This window comes from Mytilus edulis, chromosome 8, assembly GCF_963676685.1.
Source record: "Mytilus edulis chromosome 8, xbMytEdul2.2, whole genome shotgun sequence".
In the NCBI taxonomy this organism is placed as follows: Eukaryota; Metazoa; Mollusca; class Bivalvia; order Mytilida; family Mytilidae; genus Mytilus; species Mytilus edulis.
The window spans coordinates 23,771,027-23,797,362 of NC_092351.1; the positions used below are offsets into that span (position 1 = coordinate 23,771,027).

Sequence of the window (26,336 nt, forward strand, 5' to 3'; positions counted from 1 at the left end):
AAGACTCTAACCTACTAAGAGCTGCTATCAATTAAATCAGTTCAAACTCATATAAGTATTATAGATTTTGAAAATTTAATGGTCTATTAATTGAACAGTACAGATGTTCTAAGAAAGCACCTGCCAAAATCAGTAGAACGCATCTTGAATTATTCTTTTTAAGTACTAAATGGTAAAAACAAAGTAACCTTTAGTTTCTAATGTGATACTTTTTGTGGATGATTTCAGTATGTCACAAATTTAAATATCATATGTGTAGGCTGAACAAAGTCTGTGGAATGCTGAATCTGCACAAAATTGCAATGTCATTTATAAATACAGTCTGGGATGTTAGACAAAAATCCATACCAATTTTGTAAAGCTCTATATTACTGGAACCTAGATTATTTGTGAATAAATGCAACAGACTTTTGACGATCTGTCATCAGCATCAAGAAAGCAAAGGCAGTTTCTGTTAATAGGTGAAATACAGCATCAATGACGGAAACAAACCTTTTTTCCTGACTCTTTTTATCAATAAAACAATAATTTCCAAAAATGTGCACAGTAAAATAGCCATACAAACCACCAACACAGAACACCTCTACATTACTAATAGAAGAACACACAAAAAGGAAAATTAAAAACACAAAGACCAAATAGTTTAACTAGGTACATGCACAAAATGTGGTGGGCTGAAGCCAATTTCACATGCATATGGAATAGAAATGCAAGTTACAAAGTACTAATGAAAACCCTTTGATTTTCAGAATTGTGCAACAATTTTGTACTTCTGTTTACAATAAATCCTACATTACTTCAATAAAATCACCCACTGACAACTGTATTCAATTAAATAACAAATATAAATCAATTCAATCAATTGAAAAAAGAAAACAAAACACATTTTCTTCAGTGATACGATACCATTTAATGCTAATTTGTGCAGTAAATCGCAGCATCAATATCAATGTTCTAAGGGGTAATAAATACATGATATTAAACAATTAACTCAAATTTCATCTTTAATTTAAAGCTTGGCAGTGATGGGAATAATAATGAAGACTGTCAAGGCGAAGAGGGTTTTCTAAATCTCTATAATGAGGTGCTACACTCAATAAAGAGTGAGAAAACATCTTAACCTTAAGTGACCATTGTTGATGTGCTTAGTTCTGTTTGAAGTAAACATCATCTTTGATAGATGGAAGTCAAACTTTTAAGAGGGTTAATAAAACTAGAGGCTCTCAAGAGCCTGTGTCGCTCACCTGTTACTGTATCTACTGATGTCGGCCATCTTGGTTGGTAGGTTGGGTCATTAGACATTTTTTTTAAATAGATACCCTAGTAATGATTGTGGCCAAGTTTGTTTAAATTTGGCCCATAGTTTTAGAAAAGAAGATTTTTGTACAAGTTACAAAAATGACGAAAAGTTGTTCAATATTGACTATAAAGGGCAATAACTCCTTAAGGGGTCCTCTAACAATTTTGATCATGTTGACTTATTTGTAGATCTTACTTTGCTGAACATTATTACTGTTTACAGTTTTTCTCTATCTATAATAGTATTCAAGATAATAACCAAAAACTGCAAAATTTCCTTAAAATTACTAATTTTAGGGCAGCAACCCAACAACAGGTTGTCGGATTCATCTGAAAATTTGTGAGGGGATAGATCTTATTCTGATGGACATTTAAATCTTGAAAGATCTGCCCTAAATGTCTTAGCTTCAAAGATATAAAGCAAAAACTGCATTTTACCACTATGTTCTAATTTTAGCCATGTCGGCCATTTTGTTTGGTAGGCGGGGTCATCGGACACATTTTTTTAACTATATACCACAATGATAATTGTGGCCAAGTTTGGTTAAATTTGGCCGAGTAGTTTCAGAGAAGAAGATTTTTGTACAAGTTACAAAAAATGACGAAAAGTTGTTAAAAATTGACTATAAAGGGCAATAACTCCTCAAGGGGTTGACTGACAATTTTGGTCATGTTGACTTATTTGTAGGTCTTACTTTGCTGAACATTATTGCTGTTTACAGTTTGTCTCTATCTATAATAGTATTCAAGATAATAACCAAAAACTGCAAAATTTCCTTAAAATAACCAATTCAGGGGCAGCAACCCAACAACAGGTTGTCCGATTTGTCTGCAAATTTCTGGGCAGATAGATCTTGACCTGATCAACAATTTTACCCCATGTCAGATTTGCTCTAAATGCTTTGGTTTCAAAGATATAAGCCAAAATATACATTTTACCCCTGTGTTCTATTTTTAGCCATGGCCAGGTCATCGGACACATTTTTTAAACTAGATACCCCAAGGATGATTGTGGCCAAGTTTGGTTAAATTTGGCCCGGTAGTTTCAGAGGAGAAGATTTTTGTAAAAGTTGACGGACGACGGACGCCGGACGACAGACGACGGACGCCAAGTGACGAGAAAAGCTCACTTGACCTTTCAGGTCAGGTGAGCTAAAAATTAAGGAAAAATACACTCTAATTAAGGTAACAGGTACGTAAATGGCTTGTCCTGCGATTTAAAAAAAAAATTGTATGCACGTAGAACTTACTAAAAGATAATGAAAAATCGAAAAATTTAAGCTGGTCACCGATCTAATTTCCGAGTTCCAGGCATTAGAAAATGGTAATGAAACAACATAAAGTACATAGACATAACGTCAAATTTGAACCAAAAATAAGAAATTTCAAGCTTTATTTATTCTGCAGTTTAAACCAATCCTACGATTTTTCTATAAAAATCAAATGTTTTTAAGGTATTATTTTCCTTTCTTTTGGTATATAATTTTCATGGGGTTACCGAACTCCTTTTTCATATATCAGCCGTTAAAAGGGTGTTGTTGACGGGAAAAGAGAGAAAAAATCATGACGTCGCCGAAAGGATTACGCAACGTCAAGGCTATTTCAGCAGAATTGTAAAGACAACGACTGCCTCATTATAATTTGTTTGGTTATTCAAATGCGCTATAGAGAATATTATCCTGCATGGAAAAAGGATTGATTACCTATTATTGGTTTTTATTCAGTGATTATACGAGGTCCTGAGTATTTATAACGTATTTCTGGAATGATTAAAAACACAATGTTTAAGGACATATGTTTATAAACTTATTGAACAGAAACAATAAAAGATCTATCATTAAAATAGATTCTCCGAATGACGAGATACATTCAATGTTCACATTCGCGCTGCTTCACAATATTGGAGGCGAAATATACCGCGCAATGGGAAATAGAAACTTGTAATCCTATAAAACATACTGACAATGTCATGTGAAAAAACGAAAAACGGCCAAAAGACCAACAATGGTAAATAAATGGGGAAATGTGTCCATGGGACACAGATGATGCGCCCGCTTGCATTTGATTTTATAAAGTGATATTACTAAAAAACTTTGAAAGATACGCCACTTAAATTTAAACTAGATCTGTGATTTGTTTTGGTAATCAGCATTGTGTATAAGTCTTCTAACATTTGTTTGAGGCAAACTAAAGTTAGAGAACGAAAACCAATTTTGGACGGTACGATGGACGGACAGACGGACAAGTCTTAAAAGTAATGCCTCCCAGGTATGTATTAGATGTTGCAGAGATTGGAAATCTCCAACAGCATTATGGACCTTGTAATTCATGCCAACAATATTCCTGTTAGTACTTTAGAATTTTTGCAAGTTTTGCGAAAATTGAGAAGAAATACGTAAAGCAAAAATAAAAACTCTAATTCTAAATTTTTATAGCAGCATTTGCATTTGTATATAAACAGTATCAACTGAAACCGAAATAAATGTAATTCCGAAATTTTGCGCAATTTAAAATGAATTTCTATATCTTCAGTGTAATATATATACTTTGCTAATTATTTTATTTTTGAAGTGGCGGTAAAGCCGTAATTTTCAATCAGCGGATCTATATTTTTCCCTTGCCGCTTTTTCATACTGGAAGCTTGTAATTAACAATGTTCCATTCAATTCAAATTGACTGAAAAGCAACGTGTATTCATTTCTTTTAAATTTTCGTTCATTTTGAAAGACAGTTTTACTTCGGAGTTCCCGTTTGTTCATGCGGAAGGTCCCATCACCATTATAGTCATTACGATTCTCGTTCAAGTTTATTGTCACTTTCTCTTGCTTACCCGTCTGAAGTAATTTCCGACATTACATTTTACAAATTTCATGTCACACAGAAAGCAATTAAACGCTTTTGCTTTTCAATATTTATTTTTACTAAATATAAATTATTTGTCACTAGTACTTTCATTTTCAAATTCTATTTATAGACCATATCGCGGACGTGAAAGAAAGCACTGTAAAGAAAGATTTATGTTTATATTTATATGAGAAAATGGTTAATAAAAGATCATATAACAGTTACAACAGGAATATCAAATTAAAAAATATAAGTATTAACCTTTTTTTTTTTTTTTTGTGTCGAGGATTGAATACGACATCCTAGCCGTTTTCACGCACGTTGACAGTTGTTTTGGGAAAATTTATTTCTTTGAATGCAAATGACTGAATGTAAGTCCGTGACAAAGTTTGCTTTGGAATTGCAATAAATAAAATGACAATATATAGTGTAAGCTTTAATTTGTTATTGTGGGAGTTTACGTGTGTAATGCATGTACGTGTTTATGATATTCTTATCAATATACTACATTTCGTTTACTTTTTACGTCACATATCAACATTCCCGATTTTTTACGTGAGTCTACGATTACCGGCGTAATATAGTAAGTTCATGAATGGACAGTTACCCCAAGGTATAAACAAATAGTTGCGAGACCCATTCTTTGTACTTTAAACAGTTTTGTAGAAACATAATTTATATGCAAGCTTTAAGTTGGTCAGCTAGTATTAGTAAACCCAACTCAGTCGCTCTTCGGCCATCACGACATGCCAAGTTTCTTTCATTTTTATTGGCGGAAAGCACTGTTTAACTGTTACAAGATATCTATTTTACATTCTTCAATTTTAGCTATATTTTTGAAGAGATGCATTCAATACTCTTCCACCAAATTGACCATTATTTCGACGAAGCGAAATATATTCCGACATCTTGAAATATTTTTTATGGTGTATGGGAGATAACTCTCATAGCAACAAACGCCTATTTTCCCGTTTTCCGCTAGAGGCGTTCATTTACGTACCTCTCACCTTAAAAGGAACTATATTCGTGGACAACGAAAAGCAGGGTCATTAATTGTGGTCTTGAGCCGACTGTTAAATCACATGAAAGTCTTAAATTAATGTTACATGAATCCATGTAATGACCATAACAAAACTGAAAGTTAGGTCAAGGTCAGCTTGCCTATGTTTGTTTGATAAAAAAAAAATTTTAGTACATCAATGAAAATTAACTTTTATAGCAAATTTTAATTAAATGATTTCTCAAAGGGCTTCCTTCTACAAAGGTTTTTGCAATTGCATTTTCTACAAACATGCTGTTATACATGTATTGATTGATTAATTGGTGTTTGAATGCCACTTTCAACACTATTGTGCTACTTAGTGGCTGTCAGTTTTTATTGGTGGAGGAAGCGAGAGTGACAGATAACAACCACCTATCTTCAGTAGGAAAAATGAAAATCCTAGTCAATTAAGATTGGAATTTAGTTCACCTGCACCTTGTGGGTTTATAACTCACAACCTTAGTGTTAACTGGCTAGTGATACAAAAGGATGTTTGCTTGTCATGTTTCAGAATTTTTGTCAGATTTTCGAAATCCTCTGGGTATATCCATTTGAATGCCTAAAACAAATTTGCCCATGGACCCCCATTTTTCTTTTTATAAATCTTTTACATGTATAATTATAAGCCATTTGTAAAAGTCTAATAAAAATTTTATCTATTTTTTAATAGTATTTGAGAACTTTAACTGGTCAATGATAAAGCTACGGAAAATCAAGAGAGAACATTTTCCTGCCAAAATTACAATGGCTAATATCTGGAAAACAAGCACATTGACCCCTATATTTTTTTGGCTTTTTTGATTCCTCAATTAATCCCCTATCAATATAATTTTCTGTTCAGGTTTGATAAAACCTATGCAATCTTGAGTCATCAACAGTATGCTTGCCATTGAGAATATTTCATATACAATTAACCAGTTTTTACCGATTAGTATATAATAATTTACATTACATTATAAAATCAAATAAATCAATAAAATAACTCTTAATTACTCACAGATGAATCTGTAGCAGAAACATTTGCATTACTCTGTTTTTTATCCATGCCATCAACCAACTTAGTACCAACGTCTTTAAGTTCAAACAGATCATATTCGAAACGATCGATTCCAGCTAAGGCGTCTGACCATCCTCCCCATGTAAATGTTATGCTGGGCTAAAATACATACAAAAGATTGTCAGATTAACTCAAATAACAAAAAAGGCAAAAAATGTATCAATAGTTTGGATAAATTTCAGTTTACATAAGTAAATGGTTAACAATCAAAAGCTATAACATCAATAGGGGGTCAATGTGGCCAATATGTGCCTTAACAGCTTACATTATATATCAAACATAGTCCTGTAAACAGTTATCTACAAGTATAAGAGAAACAGAATGTTAAACAAAAAGTCAAAGCATTTAGAGAAGGGTATAGTGATCCTTCTACAGGAATCACAATAGTTATACACAAGAGGACTTATGTGAAGACAAATTTGTGTTAGCAAAATAAAAATATATGTGTGTTTCCTATTTCCTCCTTACGTACCCTATACTTTAAGCTTGTAATTAGCCAACCTTAAAGTTTTTTTGTCATTTTTCAATAAGCAAAGTCAGAATTTCTCTCCCAATGACTCAATCATGTTTGTCAATGTAAAAAAAAAATATTGTAAAATAAAAAAAAAATCCCTACCTACCTACCCTATTTTTCTCAAAAATGTAATAGGAAACACATATTTTTTTCTATTTGGCCTTAAAGCAGGAATTCAAACTCATGCTATTGAGATATCAACACAACACCAACTGCACTGTTGCACATCAGTGATGAGATTAATAGAACTCAAACAGGTTATACATGCCAGATTTTTTTAAAGAAAAAAACAAAATAGTAGATTTATCAAAACATCTTACATTATTAGTAATATCTGTTGCAGTAGATACAAATGAGGAACAAGATGTTCCTGAAGTGACTGAACAATGGACTGGATCAACTAAATCCCAGTGATACTCAAATTCTCTTGTAGCTGTTTGACCATTGTAGTAATAAGTATTGGTGACCTTGTCCCATACGCTCTGCTCTCGATCAGCAACTTTAACATATCCTCCATTGGTAGATGTAAATGCAACAATCACCCTGTAAAAGATAGCATGAATACTACTAATAATGTATTTGAGAGAGTCTCAAGTATGCATTTGTTAATAAAATATTATTTGCAACATGAAAAAAATATATATTTTATATATTTAAACAAAGAAAAATAATTAAAGAAAAACTTGACAAAAATTGCATCTATTCATCAACTTGAAACAATGGACTATAGGGTGCAAGGAAAGGCCCTTCCAGAACTTTTTTCAGACTATTTATTTATGCGGTGATCTTTGACGTTATATTTCAATTACTCCCAAAATCAGAAGGGGTCTTCCTCTTCTCATGGAGCACTATCAAGCTGAAGAATGGTAGACCTTAGGTCCTTTTTGTGATTTTTTTTCTAATTATTTGGTTCACAAAGGATCTATGACCTAGGAGAGCCGTGGTGTATTGGTTAGCGCATCGAACTACTAACACAGAGGCTCCTGGTTCATTCCCTACTCCGGGGGAGAAAATTTATGAGACTGAATTTAGGCTCTCCCCTGACACCATTACGAGTATGGTATGATACAATGATAGTCCATTGGAAGGGGACTATAAATGGCTGAACCATGTTAAGAGAGAGCCATATGGTTATAGATGCGTATTAGTTTCTCCATAGGCGGTAATGGTAACGTTTTCTTCTGTTGCTCAATCCATATTGTTAACTTGAATATGTGTGATTGCTCGTTTCGAAGCTGAGACATTTTGACATATGTAGTTAAATTTTCAGGGCATGAAGTGAGATTACTTTTTCAGTAAATTAGCAAACCCTGAGTATCCTTTTGTGATGCGGCTCCTCATGGTAAAAAATCCCATTTTTAACACAATAAGATCTTTGAAAATTTAATACTTTGACACATTTAATAGCTCCATAGATTTTACACATTTATTCTGTGTTCCTCTACTTTCTAAATTAACTCAAATGGTTAAGCTCAGTCACTTGTTTATCATAGAAAAGTGTCAAATATCACTACATAGAGAATTTTTGTTTACACATGACTTTTGAGTTCCTCATTTCAAGGGACATTAGGGTTATTGTCCCATATCTCTCGCATGTAAAAGAAATCCTTAGATTTCGAAAAAGAGTAGGCTAATGTTGCTTAAAGACAGCACTCACACCCACAAAGTGGAAAGGGATTTATATAGTTGTAATTGTTTCCCAATCCACTATAAATAAATATGTTTAAACTAAAGAACCTATGAAATATGGTTCCATAGCTAAACACTATCAAGCAAAATTTGGTAGATTTTGTCCAGAAATATAAATTTTGTGGACTGCATTCATGAAATTATATCAATTGATTTGCTTAATATCAAGTGGCAGTTATTCATGCATAATCAGAAAGAAATCATATCAAAAGACAACTTTCTATTTTGCTCAACATTTTATGGGAATTTATTTACTATAAATTGAAATTATTTTATTTAAAAAGAGTATTAATACAAAATACTTTTTGGAATGCTAGTCAGTAGTTACTATGGGACACTTGCATGTCTAGGATTTTAACCAATTAGCAATGGGGTTTCCAAGTCACTGCCACATGTGCTTCTCGTTTATTAATTGTTTTTTAAGATCATACTAATTAACCAATGAGATCCATAGCTAATTTTGAATTAACCAATCAGCGCTTAATTAGTAGGGCTTTTGTTTTATGCACACAGGCTCAACTATTCCTGGAGCAACACTTGCTTGCAGCAGCCATTATTATTTTTCTGGGAAAATATTTTCTTCCCACCCTCCAATTACTTTTATTTGCTTAAAGATCTATACGCATTTATAATACATATGTCCATTTGATAAGAATCATCAACTTCACATATCTTTTTGTATTGTTCAAAGAACTCACAGTTATTATGTACTTTTGAACCACAGTTTTCAACTTGATTTTGCTTTCTTTGTAAATATGTTTATTGCTTTATTGATATGCAAAGAAAATATTAAACTGATTCTTTCTCCCAAACCTGTGTCTGTTTACCTTATTTCTTTATATGTACTATAACCAGTTGATATTTCTTGGTCTTGAAGTGTAAATCAGGTGCTTTCATCTGCACTGTAACCCTTCAGCATTCAGTCAGGGCACCAAAGATATAGCATACTGGTTATTGGAACAACTGACATATATACAGCATAATCAGGGAGGATCTGGGTGGGATAGTGTTTTAGATTAATCATTAGGATGTATCGCAATTGATACGTCATTGGAATGCGATTGCAATACACATTCTGAGGTCATGCGGGTTCATACAATACTCAGTCCGACAGTGAGCAGAGCTTTTAAGTGATATCTGTATAGTATACAGATGCAGCATAGCGATATCTGTAGGGCTGTATCTGTATAGTAGAACACCCAATTGCAGGATAAATACTTGTCATCATGTTCATATCCAGGCCAAGAAGTTTGGATAAGAGATATACATACTTGTCATCATGTTCATATCCAGGCCAAGAAGTTTGGATAAGAGATATACATACTTGTCATCATGTTCATATCCAGACCAAGACGCTTTGTCCCAAGTCTCTAAGTTTTTATCTACTGGTTGATTTTTGTCCATCCGAGGGCTTGTTCCCGTTTTTACATCTTTAAATGTAGAACCTGAAAATAAACAATATATTTTAATTGTCATATAAATATATGATATGGATATAACAAGAGCCACTATATTCTGTCTTTAACTCTTCAACAACAAATCCCAGTCTTACTGGTTGCAGGCTTCCAAATGCTGACAAAAAATCCTTGTTCAACTGAAGTTCTGCATATTTCTTTTATTTCTGTCAAAATTTGTTGAAAACTGAGCCTTCTCATGGGATTTTTTATAATGTGATTATACTTGGACATTTTTATAGTGATTATTTGAGAACCTGACCAAACTTTTAAATGATAACTTGATAACAAGACTAAATTTTTAATTATTTGAAAATCTAGGGCTCTTCTTCAAAAAAATAATTAATGAATATGTGATTATAATGGTGAAACATTTTTGATTATGTGATGACCTGGACACCCCCATGAGGGGCCTCAAAACTGTGTCAAAATCAACTGAAATTTATCAATTTCCATAGATATAGTTCCTTTATTTTTTTCATTTTATTTTTAAAGTACTTGCTGTAAATTTACAAACCTTTATAATAAGACAGAGTGACTTTTTCCTCAATAACACCAACTCTAAAATCTTTGACATAATGAGTGGAATCTATAGTAACAACTGGTTGTAAATACTTTGCATTTATCTCGAATTTAATCCTTGTATAAGCCACAAAATTTGTCCAGATAATTGGGTGGGGGTTATCCTTGATCCAGTTTGGATCATTCTTTAATTTATTGTGTCCACCAGTGTCAGTAAATTCACAATAATTCCATAAAATTTCTGGTGCTTCATTAACTAAAAAAAGAAATTGCAAAAAGCATTTAAACAACATACATCATTTACATGAATATATGCAGTTGATGACTATATTCTATATTATATATGATTTAATGTTGTCTGTCTGTCTGATCAGTAACAAATGCCATTACTGTGGATGTTTTATTGCAAATAACGTCTAACTGTGTGATAAATTGGGAGAAATCCGTTTGCGCCAAAAATGCGTCCTTTTGCGCCACAACTTTTTTTGTCCAATGCTACGTTTGCGCCACCTGTTTTAAAATTACATGGTATCATTTGCGCCAAAAATAAAACATACGATTGCGCCAATCAGAAGAAAAATGACTTCCCTGCTCCTTTTTTCGGACTTGGAACTGGCAGTTACCATGTAATTTCCTTTTCTGAAACATATCTTCTTCTTACTGCTGCTGCATGGGTACTTTAATGTAGATAGTAGCTTGTTACTTCACTTTATTGTCCAAAAACACAAACATTGAAGGATGAAATGCATAAAACAGTTCGTTATAATGCCCGTGGAATGCTTCTGCCCCTTTACTGGTACGTCTTGCGGTAGATAGTTTCAGCCCATTCGCATGGTGGAAACAAGCACTGTGTCATCAACATATGTGACTAAAACATAATCAGCAAATGCTTCTATTTGTCTTTCTTTTGGCATATCTTTTATTAAATATTCAGCAGAGTAACATTTTTTCTTCCCTCTCAATACATTGACTGTCAATGCATTTTAAGTAATTTTTCTCCAGATGCTCATCTTCATGGTGAAATATCTCCGTACATATGATACTTTTAAAGCCAAAAATAAGAATAAATATATACTAATCATTAATACTTATTATAGATATGTGTACAGGTAAATTGGCGCAAATGAGTTCCGAATATTGGCGCAATTGATACATTTGGAAAACAAAATTTGGCGCAAATGATACCCCTGAAAAACAGTAATTGACGCAAAAGGACTGCTGCCGATAAATTTATGACAAAATAAAAACTCACATTCTGTATTTGATACACAGAAAAGTAGGAAGATTTTCCTGAAATAGCAATAAACAGGCTATATCATTTCAACTTGGAATTATTTTTAATTATGGAATTTGCATAATTTCTTTTGCTTGAAAATTTTAATAAACACATGTGTATTCTGTATTCTAATGTTCTGTGTGTTGCACAAAGAAGAATGCCTGTTTTCAATAGAATGTATTGTACTAGTTTACCTTCATGATAAGTGAAGTTTCTTATTATTTCATATTATTAATTATATTATTCAATTATTGTTTGGTACAAAATGAAGTCAACATAATAAATATAAATAAACAGAAATTTGGAAATCAAATCATTTTTTTTACTATCACTTCTAAGAAGCAAATATCTTGATGAGTAAAAATCATAGAAATGGATTAATGACATTTTAGCTACAGCATTGCATTGAAAGTAGAGTGTGATGGACAAACTCAAACCTCCTACCACTACGCTGCACAATAATAATGAAACAGAAAAAACTGTCAAATTCCTGTCCAACTCACCACAGTTGTTACCCATTTGTTTGATGTGTTGGAGCTTTAGATTTTGTCATTTGGTTATGGACTTTCCGTTTTGTATTTTCTTCGATTTCACTATTTTACTTTTTACACATTTTTTTAATAAATTACTTACTATCTTGACAGTGGGTTCCTTCAAAGTTGGTAGAACATACACAATTACTAGCTAGTTCATCAGTACATACACCTGGGAAACACCTCGAACTATCTGTCCTCCAGGAACATGCCTCTGTTAAATAATAAAACACAGTGATAACATCTTGCCAACTTATACAGTCAATTAATAATCTGATTTTTAGAATTCATCACGTGTGTTGCCAAAGCTATATTTTGTAACTTTTCTCACCTAAAACTATGTTGTTCTTTTTTCTCCAAGACTCCATGCTTTTAAAATGCTATACTAACATGACCTATGGTAAAATTGATTGTTTTGTTTAAAATGGTGGACAAAATTGCTATTTCAAAATTTCAAATTGGGAGCCTTCATGGGGGAAATCCCCCACAAATAGTAACAGTTGGCAGATATGATGATCACAAATAAGGGACATAACTCTACAATATCCTATATGTTAGAGATACAGTGCCATATTGACCACAAGTAAGGGGCATGACTCTACACTAATATCCTATATGTAAGCAGCACAATGTCATAATGATTACAAGTAAGGGACATAACTCTACAATATCCTATATGTAAGCAGTATAATGTCATAATGATCCCCAGTAAGGGACATAACTCTACAATATCCTATATGTAAGGAATACAGTGCCATATTGATGACAAGTAAGGGGCATAACTCTATGATTTCTCATGTGTGAGGGACACAAAGTCATAATCATCACAAGTAAGGGACATAACTCCATAAATAATTAAATGTCCAGGAAACATTTGTACTTACTCTGACATTTTGTTTTATCTACATGTTGTGTATAAGCTCTATAATAACGGTTTGGTTGTAGCTCTCCCTCACACCATTGACATTGATGATCAGATGAAGATGTACAAACTCTGTGGTTACAATTGTCTATCTTTCCACATACTAAAATATAAATTCAAATACTGTAAATTCGCAAATTTATATTGCAAATTTGTCATCTTAAACTAAAATGCAATTTTGATTTTTGCCATACTGAGAAAAATTTAAAAAAAAGTTTAATTCATATAAGAATTTCAAAATGCCAGTTTGAATTATTATAGATAAAAACTGCAATTTATATATGTGTGCATGTAAAACAATTTGTTTGGTAGAGGGGTCGAAATACAACACTAACAATATTTTCCAAAAGACCAAAAAAGTGAAAAAGTTTGTTTTAACAAAACACATTTGACTATTATAACAAAATGGATCTTAATATAAATATATTATAACTTACTTCTACAGTATGGGCCATCACTATAAAAACCTGTATTACAACCACTACATGTGTCTGGTGCTGTACATGATCCACCACTTTGGTAATAGTAACCTGCCCTAGTTCTTATAAAATCATTTCCATATTTTATATTACAGGCTCCATTTAAATTAGTCTTCTTACTACATAATGCTATAAAATAAAAACAAAGTTTTGTAGTAATCTAATTAAGTTATATTACATAGATCTACAAATTTAACTGTCAAATTGTTTTAAGGATTATGCACCCTTTGGCTTTTTCAATGCTAAACTGTAAACATATGTACTTTGGCAAACAGTTCAAATCATGGTGTCCAAGAGAGAGTTTAGACACTAATTATATATAATGGAAATTCTATTTGGAATTGTCCAACAGAGAATTTAGACACTAATTATATATAATGGAAATTCTATTTGGAATAACATGTTATTTCTATTTATTGATTTTCATTGAAATCCTTGCACAACATAAAGTATCTAAAAACTTTGTGATTTTCTGATACAATTTTTTTTTCCAAAACCAGTTTTCTAAAAAAATCAAAGTGATGGAAATCACTCATGGAAAGATTAGAAGAGTAGTTTGAATAATTTCATATTAAGGTATGGTGGGGAAAAATGAACATTAATAATGCACTATTGCTGAAAATTGCTTTAACAGCAGGTCTTTAGAAGGAAAAGTGCTTTTCCAGTATGAGGATAAAATGAGCTCAAATTATATAATATGGGTCTCTTAATTTGCACAATTTAATTTAAACTGCAGTTTATATCTTATCCAAATAGTGTTGCCTGTTCTGAACCTGTGTCAAAAAAACAAAAAATTGCAAATCAAAAATTCTTCTAGTAAATGTTACCAACTATCCTCATGTATCCTTGTAAGACATAAAATCCAGACCAACAGCTAAGAACTTTAAAGTGTGAACAAAAATAATCTAAAAATGTTGTTTTGGGGCATTTTGTAAGTTGAAACAGGGTTATATGACATTGAAGATTAAATGTTGTAGAGTGCCTTTTGATAAATTTTTTAAGTATTTTTCAACACAGCTAGGGCATTGAAAATGTACTTTTTCAATGTGAACAAATTAAAAAAACTTATTTTATTGAAATGTGGATTGTTTCTTGATTGCAAAATATATATTCACTTCTAATAAAAATTCAAATGACTAAAATAAACATAATGATTGATGGGGAATAAACTAATAAACAATGGTTTGTTATAATTAAAAGTTTCAAAATTTTAAAACTGTTTCAAGCCAAATCCTGATAAAAAAAAGTGAACTAAAATAAATCTAAATTGTTGATTTTTGGAAATTTATCAAGTTAATTATAGGCCTTACTTGAATACCTTTTATATATTCATATTTATATTCATATTTCATCTTTTTTTAAAGATCTTTTTAATCCATTAATCATTTATCTTTCAGACATAATTTACAGAATCACTTTATGTAATGTAGATCAAAAATAATAGGCAATAAATCTATCATACTTATATATACGGAACACATCTAATATATTTGTGTATTCAATTATGAGGTCAAATATTTGTGTATTAAGAATTAGATGTATATTGAATTGTCTGTATAATTATGAGGTTGATAAGTAATGTGGTGAATTTGATTGACAGTTTATATAATTAGGAGGTGGGGCATTGTAATTAAAGGTCTACCTTGCCTCTGATTGTTTAGTGATAATGAGAGTTGTCAATCATACTGGTGGCCTTCGGCTGTTGTCTACTCTATGGTTGGGTTGTTGTCGCTTTGACACATTCCCCATTTCCTTTCTCAATTTTAGTATTGTATCAATACTCAATTACCTAATCAAAATGTTTTTACAAAAATGCCTGCACATTAACACACCTTAATGTCACACATTCTTGATTGAACTGCTCAGTTTTTATGTGTATTATGTGCACATACATGAGAACCATAGGGAACTATATTTCAGTGTGAATACATTAAGTAACAGTAGCTAACCTGTCGTGTTGTTAGGGAGGCCGGTGCCTTAGTAAAGATTTAGAATAAGTTCTAATCTTTCCAAAAATAACTTAAAAATATAAATATTAAAATCATCAATTTATTTATAACATTAAATTTATCCATGTTTTATCCAATTTTTTTCTTTAAGTTTTGTGTTTAGCATCCTAAATGCAGAACCCTATACTAGAATGACCATTTAACTTCAAGTGGAGGGTTATGGTTTTTTTCAAAAAAAATATTGATTCCCAAATTGATGAAAAAGAATATTCTGTTCAAGCAGAGGGCAAAATAAATTATTCTGAATCCAGATTTCCCAACTACCTTAAAGTTTTAAATTTTGAACAAAATTATTTGATTGATAGCGTTGAAAAACTAAATAAAGCTGTTTTCTAAATTACTGACTCAAACAAAAAAACATATCCCCCCTGAAGTTAAATGGTTGCTCCTTATGTAATACAAAGATTCAATGTAACTCAGTGTTTTTATTTCTAATGTAACAGCTTTAATAATACATGAACTTAGTATGGCATATTCATCCTGTCAACATTAACTTGAACTATAAATGGCTGTAAATTTCAGAAAGTTTTGCATGCTTTAATTATTGCGATTATTGTACAAAAACACAAATGTTAGATTTTCACTTAAGAATTGAATGCTTATTTTTGTAACTTCATTGGGGTGTTAAAGCGTTGACCGAAGTACATTTTGTATGAAGCGCAGAAGCGTTTCATTCTAAAAATGTGCGCACTGTCAACGCTTTTACAACCCTATGAAGTTACAAAAAGAAGCATTCAATACTTATAATTACATTTTTTAGCTAGGATCATGAAAATACGAATTTTATCATTTTTTTATTAATTCACCTGTGCACTTTATTGTGGGATCTTGTGTTATCATGAATGATAAGTTTTATTGTGTAATGCAATTGCGTAGGGAATAATACGTGATGTGCAATTGGCCAATCAAAATAACGTATTATAATGATTATAATGAAACATACATCTAATGTAATTATTGTAATTTAAGAAAGTCTCGCAAAGAAATAATTCTGTGAGAATTTAAAATGTGAGTTTTTATTTTTGCAAAACAGATATTTAAACTGTTGCAGTTTTCACCATATATAATAACTAAGGACTCCAAGGTGCCTGTGTCACTCACCTGATACTTTTATTTACAATTGATGCATGAAACAATGCAACAGTTCTTTGCAATATTTTTGCTTTAGTTTAAGTCAAAACTGCATTTTCCCCTTATCCTCTATTTTTAGCCATGTTGGCCTTGTTGGTTTGTAGGCAAGGTCATCAGACTCACTTTTAAAACTAAATACCCAAATGATGATTGTGGTCAATTTTGGTAAAATTTGGCGAATTTGTTTCAGAAGAAAAGATTTTTGTTATAAAGTTTACAAATATTTACAAAAAATCATTAAAAACTTACTATAAAGGGCAATAATTCCTTAAGGGGTCAATTGACCATTTTGGTCATGTTGACTTATTTGTAGATCTTACTTTTCTGTACATTATTGCTGTTTACAGTTTCTCTCTATCTTTAATATTATTGAAGATAACCAAAAACTGCAAAATTTTCTTAAAATTACCAATTCGGGGTCAGCAACCTAACAAGGTGTTGTCCGTTTGGTCTGAAAATTACAGGGCAAACAGATCTTGACCTGATGAACAATTTTATCCCCCCCCCTTTCATGTCAGATTTGCTCTGAATGATCGAGTTTCAGAGAAATTAGCAAAAAACTGCATTTCATCCATATGTTCTATTTCATCATGGTTGGTGGGCAGGGTAATCGGACATATTTTTAAAACAAGAAACCCCAATAATGATTGTGGCCTAGTATGGTTTCGACTTGGCCCAGCAGTTGCAGAGGAGAACATTTTTGTATTATAAGTTAACAGACAATGATGAGATGGACGACAGACAACGGACACCAAGTGATGAGCTTAAAAATTGCCAAGCCTTTCAATTTTCTCAATAATTTAAAGCTTTGCATACTGTTTAAACACTAGTATAGTTAGAAACCATACTTAAACCATTTAATGTCTTCTTTTTTGTTTTATTTGGTCTCCATTTAATGACATATAGATAAATTTTAAACAAACCCAATTCACAACCGTTGGAATTCCAGTATTTTTGGGTCCAGCCACTGTAACATTGATATTTAGTATGGATTTGTTCCCTGTAAAAAAAAAGATGCAGAAAAATACATAGATATTTATAATGGTACTAGAACACACCCGTGATATCGCGGGTCCGTGACTGAAGTAAAGTGTATACCTATGTGTACGCCTTATTTAAGCCTGGATTTTTAGTATTGGTATTGTCATCTGATATAGTTATGCTCATTATAAGATGCACAGTTTTCCATGCTTTCAAGATCTTTCTGTTTGAACCCGTCAACCTGGAACTTATCAATTATTGGTAATATTAATTATTTGGAAAACAAAAAAGCCTGGAATTGATTAATTTTTTAATCAACACTTGAACAGGATTGTCCTATATAAGTTATAAATAAAGTTGAATTCTTTGTTTCGCTGTTTTTAAGTCATGCTGACTAACAAATTGGAAACTACCTTTTTAGTATTTGTATTGTCATCTTATAAAGTCATGCTTATTAAAATGCTACAATAGGAAACAATGTGACAATGATTGAATTTAGTAGTATCAACCCCATAATTATAAAGCAAATTCAAAATTCACCGTTTAGTGGTGCAACTGTCAAATGCGGAACGTACAGATAAGATAATAGGTAACAGGTGATTACACTATTGGTATGGGTATCGGATTCGACCCGGAACTTGTTAATTATTGGCAATATTAATTATATGGAAAACAAAAGGGTCTGGAGTGGTGTAATTTTTAATCAACACCATTGTCCTATATAATAAGCTATATATAAAGTTGAATTCTTTGATTTATCCTTTTTACCCCATGACGGCTGATAAATTGGACCTCGTTATTTTAGTATTATAGATTCGTCCCTGTAAAAAAACAGATGCAGAAAAATATATTATGTACATAATAATAATATTAACTATGATAAACATTATGTACATAATAATGATATTAACTATGATAAACATTATGTACATAATAATCATATAGACTATGATAAACATTATGTACATAATAATGATATTAACTATGATAAACATTATGTATATAATAATTATATTAGCTATAATAATCATTATGTATGTTCCTGACCATACAAGTATTTGGACCATACGCTTATGGTCATGACCATATGCATATACTCATATGGTCCAACCATATGCGTACCATTAACGGGCCTGACCATATGAGTATTTTTACCATATACTTTTTAGGTATTTTTTTCAAATATGCATTACAAACCTTTTCGATAATACAATGAATTTTAAATTAAAAAAATAATGATGTTACATGACAATGTATCAATTTAAAGGCTACGTTAATATAAAATTTTGATATCAAAGTTAATTTTCATCGCTTTTTACATTCTTGCATGTAGGCTTATGGTGACATTTACCTCCCCATGGAAACATAACTATTTTCACATCTGCATGTCATGGTTGTGCACAATCCTTTTCACAATAACAACTTAGATAAAATGTGTTCCTTGTTAGTGACTTCTTGTGTAACAGTTTATTCAGAAATTTCTGGAACTTATATTTTCGAATCGACATAATTGCTATTCAGTAATAACAAATCGATATAAATGGACATTAGTATAAAATGTGTTTATTATAGTTTTGACTAGGTAGTAAAATTAACTATGTGAAACTTAATATTTCTATTCAGTTAATCTCTGTATTATAATATAATAATGAAATGACCTATATGATGGCGTATTTTTAAGGAACGGTCATATCATATGAAGAGTTTAGAAGTATTCAAAGTAAATTGTAACAGAGTGTTAATTACCCTGACCATACGCGTATGGTCCAAATACTCATATGGTCCTGGACATGTACATAATAATTATATTAACTATGATAAACATTATGTACATAATAATGATATTAACTACGATATACATTATGTACATAATAATGATATTAAATATGATAAACATTATGTACCGGTATATATATACATAATAATGATATTAACTATGATTCATATCTGCAGTATCAGAAATAAATTATGGCAAGATAAATATTCTGGGCAATTCTTTAACACCATCAGTCAAACTACATAAAACTAATAATACATAGATGTGTATATATATATAAACTATTGACACAGCTAAAGGTTATGATGATAAGAGTTTTTAACAATCTTGAAGGCACAACTATACAGCCCTTGCACGGTCGGGACCGAGATTATTTGCTTCTATGTTGTTTTATAGCATTATACAAATGAGGGGGGATCCTTATAATCTCCATGGGATGTGCCAGTGCTAAAACAACTGCACACCACTCATCATAGACCTGTCATTACTTGTTGCTCTTAAACAAATTAAACTGACCTAATCACATAATTTTAACATTTAAATTAAGCAAAAATTTGGAAGTCAACCAACTATGACTGAGGATTGCAAATTCCATGCCCTAGATTAGTTATGTCGATGTGCATTTCATTTCAAATATTTTTATTGTGTGTTTTGCTACTTTTGGGACTAATTATATCAAAACTATAGAAATTTTTATCAGCTTTAAACTCAATTTTAAAATACAGGCAATATCATGATAAGGGGTCTTGTGTTCTGTTTGACAGCTTCAGACAAACTAGTGACTAGGGACTATATAAATTTGTAGACAAAGAAATTTTAATTAAATTTCAAATTATTTTGCATGTTCAATGAACGGTTGAACCTTGATATAAAGCAAACAAACTCATAATGAAAATGCATCTCAAGACTGTACTTATCCTTTTCTATTGTTACAATGCGTTGAAATCACTGAATACAGTACTTACACATATTTTGTGCAGCGTCCCCAGCTCCAAAAAGAGCATGCATATTTGGATTTCTTCGTTTCGGACCAATAAGTTGTCTGTACATTCACACCATTTCCACTGGAAAAATAATCAAATAAATTATTTCAAAACATGATTCTCTGGTGTAAATTGATGTAATCAAATCAATACCTGGACAGTCTTTTCAATGGACCTCTTCACTTAAGAAATTATTCTTGCTTCCCATGCTCTATGCTCATTTTAACTTGCAATATCAATGTCATAATACTGCAGCATGAGCCAGATATTTTAGAAATGTTGACAAATATAAAGCCATTTTAAAATAAGCATAGAACATGGCATATGATAGAATAATTTCGATTCTAATAGTAATATTTTGAACATTTGTACTTCAAAACGGACCTATAATACATGCTCGAAAGGCAGCCATTTTGATTAGAAGAACCAACAACATTATAGAAAATCAACAGCTTAACAATAAAAATATAAGAACAGAAAAATTTAAACTGACTTTATTATGTTTTTATTCAATTTTCTAGCAAGCAACGCCAACAAAAATATCCGTTTTGATCTTCCAAGTTGTTTAAAATTCATCTGACCTTGCAATTTCAATTGTGACGTCAATCACTATTTTACCTATGAGGACGTTGTTCTTTTCATTGACATTGGCACATGCACCCTCTCTTTCTAGCGATAATTTTCCTATTTCTCCACTGTGCTGAGTATTTTATCAGTCAGTAAGACCAAAGGAAAATTTCATTTAATAGCGATAAATAGGATTATAGGTCCAACATAAAATGGTGTTGGTGAATGGTTGATAAAGATCCAATAATATTTGTCTTAAACAAAAAAAAACCATATAGTGTTAGATTTTGAAACTTTTACATGGAATAATTTTAATAGTTGTAGAAAGGGTTAAACATAAAAATAGATACCAGTTATAAAATTGTGTATAAAGGACAATATATTTCAAAAATAGACTAAGGTTCAGCAAAATTCTGAGTATTGCTCACAAATTGCAGCTATTACTATTAAAGTGTATTGTTGACTATCCAAAAAGAAAAAAAATGCTCAAGGTCACCTGCTTATGATGAAGCACTGCTGTCCAAGTTAAAAAAATATAAAATTCAATGAACATGATGAAGGTTCAAAAAGAATATCAATGTTAAATTTTTACTTTAGAGTGTATCTTAATGTTAATGCAATACCTTAGACACTATAAAAATGAGAATGCAAAAAAAGGAAACTTTGTAAATCATTCAAATACTAAAAAATGAAGAAATTAATTTGTAGATACAAATTTTTTGATTTTTTTTTTTCAACAGTGAAATTTGATTTGTCTAAGTCTGTTTATAGAAAATGTGTTCATCAATTATTATTTAAAATCATTATTCACAAAATCAACAAAAACTGTTAACCAACAAAAAAGAATGAATCTACAGTACAAAACAAATAGAAAGCTCAGGACTGCTTCAACCTATCCAATTTAAGGTTATATGTCATGTATAATAAACTCATCATAGATACCAGGACTAAATTTAGTATACGCCAGACGCGCGTTTTGTCTACAAAAGACTCATCAGTGACGCTCGAATCCAAAAAAGTTAAAAATACCAAATAAAGTACGAAGTTGAAGAGTATTGAGGACAAAAATTCCTAAAGTATGTGTTCTTGTAGTTGTTGATTTAGTATTGGAGATGGGGTATTTTCAGGTATTGATTAATATAAATCGGATTTACTTTTAAGAGTGTGTGTTGTACACCCATGCTTTTAAATTAGTTGTTCACTTTACTTTGTGAAAGTAAAACATTTACAAATAGACACAAATTTAGAGGTGTGCTTCTCTGAAGGTGTGCCTAGATTGGCAGAAGATATGAAATACATTGTTTAGCAAAACAAATGGTGCATATTACAGATTAACAAAGCAAAGAAACACGTATTAATACTGATATTTCAATATTGATTTCAGTGTGCTTATAATGTATATATATGGTAAAATGAACATGAATAAATGACAGTTGATTGGAACTGTAATACACATAGTTAATTTTCTGGCATTTGATGTCTTATCCTGAGACGAGAAAAGTCTGTAATTCTTTATCTCGTTCAAGCCATTAGATGTTGCTGTATCTCAGCCACATCTAAAGCAACCAATCAGAATCTAGCGGTGATAAGTAATTATTTCAGGATGGAGTGTGTGTTGACTGAAACTAATAGCTCAACGTGATATGGTGATGTGAAGCAAAAAAGGAAAAATTCATTATGAGGCCCAGGATTTGATGTTAACCCCTAATATGTAAGAAAATATCTTTGAACACTTGTTGAATAGACCAATCAATGTCCGGTACAATCTACAGTTTACCTGTGAAAAGGTAAAGTTAAGCTGACTGACAAATAATTAACCTTCACTCAGATTTATAATGAGAAGGTGTTGTAGTAGGGTTTGCTTTGATAGTATTAATTCATTAAGTCACTTTTATGACCAGAAATGTCTGGCTGTTATCAAAAAGATCTAGTCAAAAAGACCGTAAAAAACTTCAAAAAGGTTTTGGTGAATTATGTTATGATGACTGTTTCTTGAAAAGTAGTTTCGTGCTTATCCCAGACAGTCAATGTCCGCACAAATCTAATTTTTCCAGAATATATGAGTTTTGGAAGCCATGATGATTGATGGTCATGTTGGTCAGATAACAGTGTCATTGGATACCCTTTTTTTTTCTTTTTTTTTTTTGTCTGCTTTCTAGATAACTTAAGAATAATTCAGCTTAAGTTTGCTTTAATTTGGTGAAATAGTACCAGAGAAGAATATATTTTTAACACATGATAAACAAAGTGTATAAGTCCTCAAATAAACTTACTTTGCTAAACATTTTTGTTGTTTACGGTTTATCTCTATAATATTTAAGAAAATAAACCAAAATTGCAAATTTTCCTATATATTACCAATTAAGTGGCAGCAACCAAACAATGGGTTATTAGATTCAACTGAAAATTTCAGGGATGATTATGAACACTTTTACCTCAGTCAATTATGCTCTAAATGCTTTAGTTTTTTAGATATAATCCACAAACTGCATTTTACCCCTCTGTTCTATATTTAGCCATCATGGTGTGATGGCGGCCATGGTTATTTACTAAACAAAAAACACAAACTTTACTCTAGAAACCTGTAGGATCATTCAATTTGGTTGGAATTGGTTCTTCACTTTTAGATGAAAAGATGTTAAAATAGTCACAGGACGATCAAAATGGACACCAACTGATGGCAAAAGCTATAATATTTCCTTCAGAAAGGTCACAAGCTAAAATTACCTTTAAAGGTGTTTCATTATCAAGAGATTTCAGAGACATTCTTGTAATTCATTATTAGTTAAGTGAAAGAAATAACTCCAGGTCAAGATATTACTATCAATTGTTAGAAAAATATTGATACGAATTGCATGTCAATAAATATAAGATTTATTTAAAAAATTTTGATTTCTTATACAAATGTTTGAAAAAATTGATGAATTAAAAACAAAGTATTAATAATACTTTGTTTTTAATTCATCAATTTTTTTCAATATACATACGATAATAATAAATAAATAATTGAGGAATTAAAAATTTATTTAAACATGTTAAATGTTTTAATAGTCATGATAGTCTTGATAAGTATCAAATATAATGACAAAAATGATGTTTAAAAATTTGATAGCCCGCTGTGCATCCCCAAATCAATAACCAACATTTTTGTCACAAAAATCCTGTTAAAAACTGCTTTCAGTTCATGAATATTCATACTAAACTGCTTCTAGTTGATTAATATTCATATAAAACTGGAAAATGACTGCTAAGGAAAAAGAAAATATGGTCTTTTGTATTACTCATACTAGTAGCTGTTTAAAAAGTAACAATAACATGGAATAATTAAAAACAAAAATATATCTTCTATGTTATCAAAGTTCATGGTTAATATGTTAAGCTTTTGTGTATTACAATCAAATATTGATGTCAGAGGTGCTACATGTAATATTATACAGCTAAAAATTCAAGATACTGCTATAAAACTGCCAATGAACTGCAATATTATTGGTTGACAAATTGGTTGACAAATTGGACCTCGTTAATTTAGAAGTACACTAGAACACACCCGTGATATCGCGGGTCCGTGACTGAATTAAAGTATATAACTATGCGCAAGCCTTATCTTAGTATTAGTACTGTCATCTGATAAAGCCATGCCGATTATAAGATACACAAGTTTCTCTGCTTTCAAATCTTTCTGTTTGAACCCGTCGAACTGGAACTTATCAATTATTGGTAATATTAATTATTTGGAAAACAAAAGGTCCTGGAATGGAGTATTTTTTAATCAACAGCATTGTCCTATATTAGTTATAAATAAAGTTGAATTCTTTGATTCGCTGTTTTACGTCATGCCCGCTAACGAATTGAAACTTATTTTTAGTCTAGATTTTTAGTATTCGTATTGTTATCTTAGAAAGTCTTACGGATTAAAATACTACAATAGGTAACAATTTAACAATTTAGTAGTATCAACCCTGTGATTATGACCCGTGTATATAGCATATTAATCCTGAATACACCGTTTGGTGGTGCGCCTGTCAGATGCGGAACGTACAGATAAGGTAATAGGTAACAGGTGATTATACTATTGGTATCGGTATCGGACTCGACCCGGAACTTCCTAATTATTGGCAATATTAATTACGTGGAAAACAAAAGGACCTGGAGTGGTGTAATTTTTAATCTACACCTTTAATTGTACTATATTCGTTGTATATAAAGTTGAATTCTTTGATTCATCGTTTTTACGTGATGACGGCTGACAAATTGGACCTCGTAATTTTAGTATTAATATTCTCAGATCTGGATATCCTGGCATTTAAATTTTTCAAGGGGTGATGCAGATAGGATTTCTCCAGATTTTTCATCTATTTGAAGGTGATAACTGATTATTTATATTGCTGATTATTTTTTAACCAGAGGATATAGTATGATTAAAATCAAAATAGAGACATTATATAGTGTCTTTAACAATATTAAGTTGGTAAAAGTACTAGATTCAACTGGTGTCAATATATATCAATTAAATTAATTTGCATTGAAGTCTATGGAAAATCTAGAGGATTCTTATCCGCATCACCTCTCAACATTGTTTACATAACACAAATGCTAATCATTGATTGGTCAGTTACATGTTGTGATGTCACTCAAGGATTTGTATATAGTGTCACTACAAATCCTTGATAAACTATGAGGGTCTGGATGGGGGTCTGTCAATTATTCTGTAAACATTCAATTTTCACCCCTTTTTTCTCTAATTTCAAAAAATTAACCCCTTTTTTTTCTAATCTCCAAAAAATTAGACCACACATTTCTCTAATCTTCATTGTTTTTTGCCTGTTATTCACTAATCTTCATTTTTTTTTGCCTGTTATTCTCTAATCTTCATTTTTTTGCCTGTTATTCTCTAATCTTCATTTTTTAAGGGCATTATTCTTTAATCATTTAATCCCATCCAAACCCTCATACTATAGTTCTATATCAGAGACATAATTATATCCTTATACATGTTATACTTGTATTATGGAAATGACATGATATATGACAAGCTGTTTTTAATGACATAGACCCACATCAGTTATTGGTGGAGTGGACTATTAATTCAGAATATCCAATCTCGGCATGTATTCTTTGGCCTTCCATCTCGCACGAGCTTACATCTGTAAAGGGGAGACGAATACGATTTTTTTACGTACCAATCTTGAGCTATTAAAACAATCAAGAGGGGGGGGGGCAAGGGGGGTCCAAATAACAGCAAAACAGCAAATTGATT

At 31.3% G+C, this 26,336-nt stretch overlaps 1 protein-coding gene across 2 annotated transcripts in view; it reads right to left on the reverse strand.

The window, feature by feature from the left end:
• Positions 1–26,336, reverse strand: part of LOC139485131 (uncharacterized) — a 93,949-nt gene that overhangs the window by 53,418 nt on the left and 14,195 nt on the right. Inside the window, exons 2-10 of one of the 2 annotated variants that reach the window (XM_071269282.1) lie at positions 20,495–20,593; positions 17,695–17,771; positions 13,590–13,760; positions 13,115–13,255; positions 12,331–12,444; positions 10,417–10,677; positions 9,770–9,890; positions 7,077–7,299; positions 6,183–6,341 (exon numbers count right to left, since the gene is read on the reverse strand). In XM_071269282.1, coding sequence (XP_071125383.1) covers positions 6,183–6,341; positions 7,077–7,299; positions 9,770–9,890; positions 10,417–10,677; positions 12,331–12,444; positions 13,115–13,255; positions 13,590–13,760; positions 17,695–17,771; positions 20,495–20,593 — 1,366 coding nt within the window. The other variant, XM_071269283.1, reaches the window with a different exon arrangement.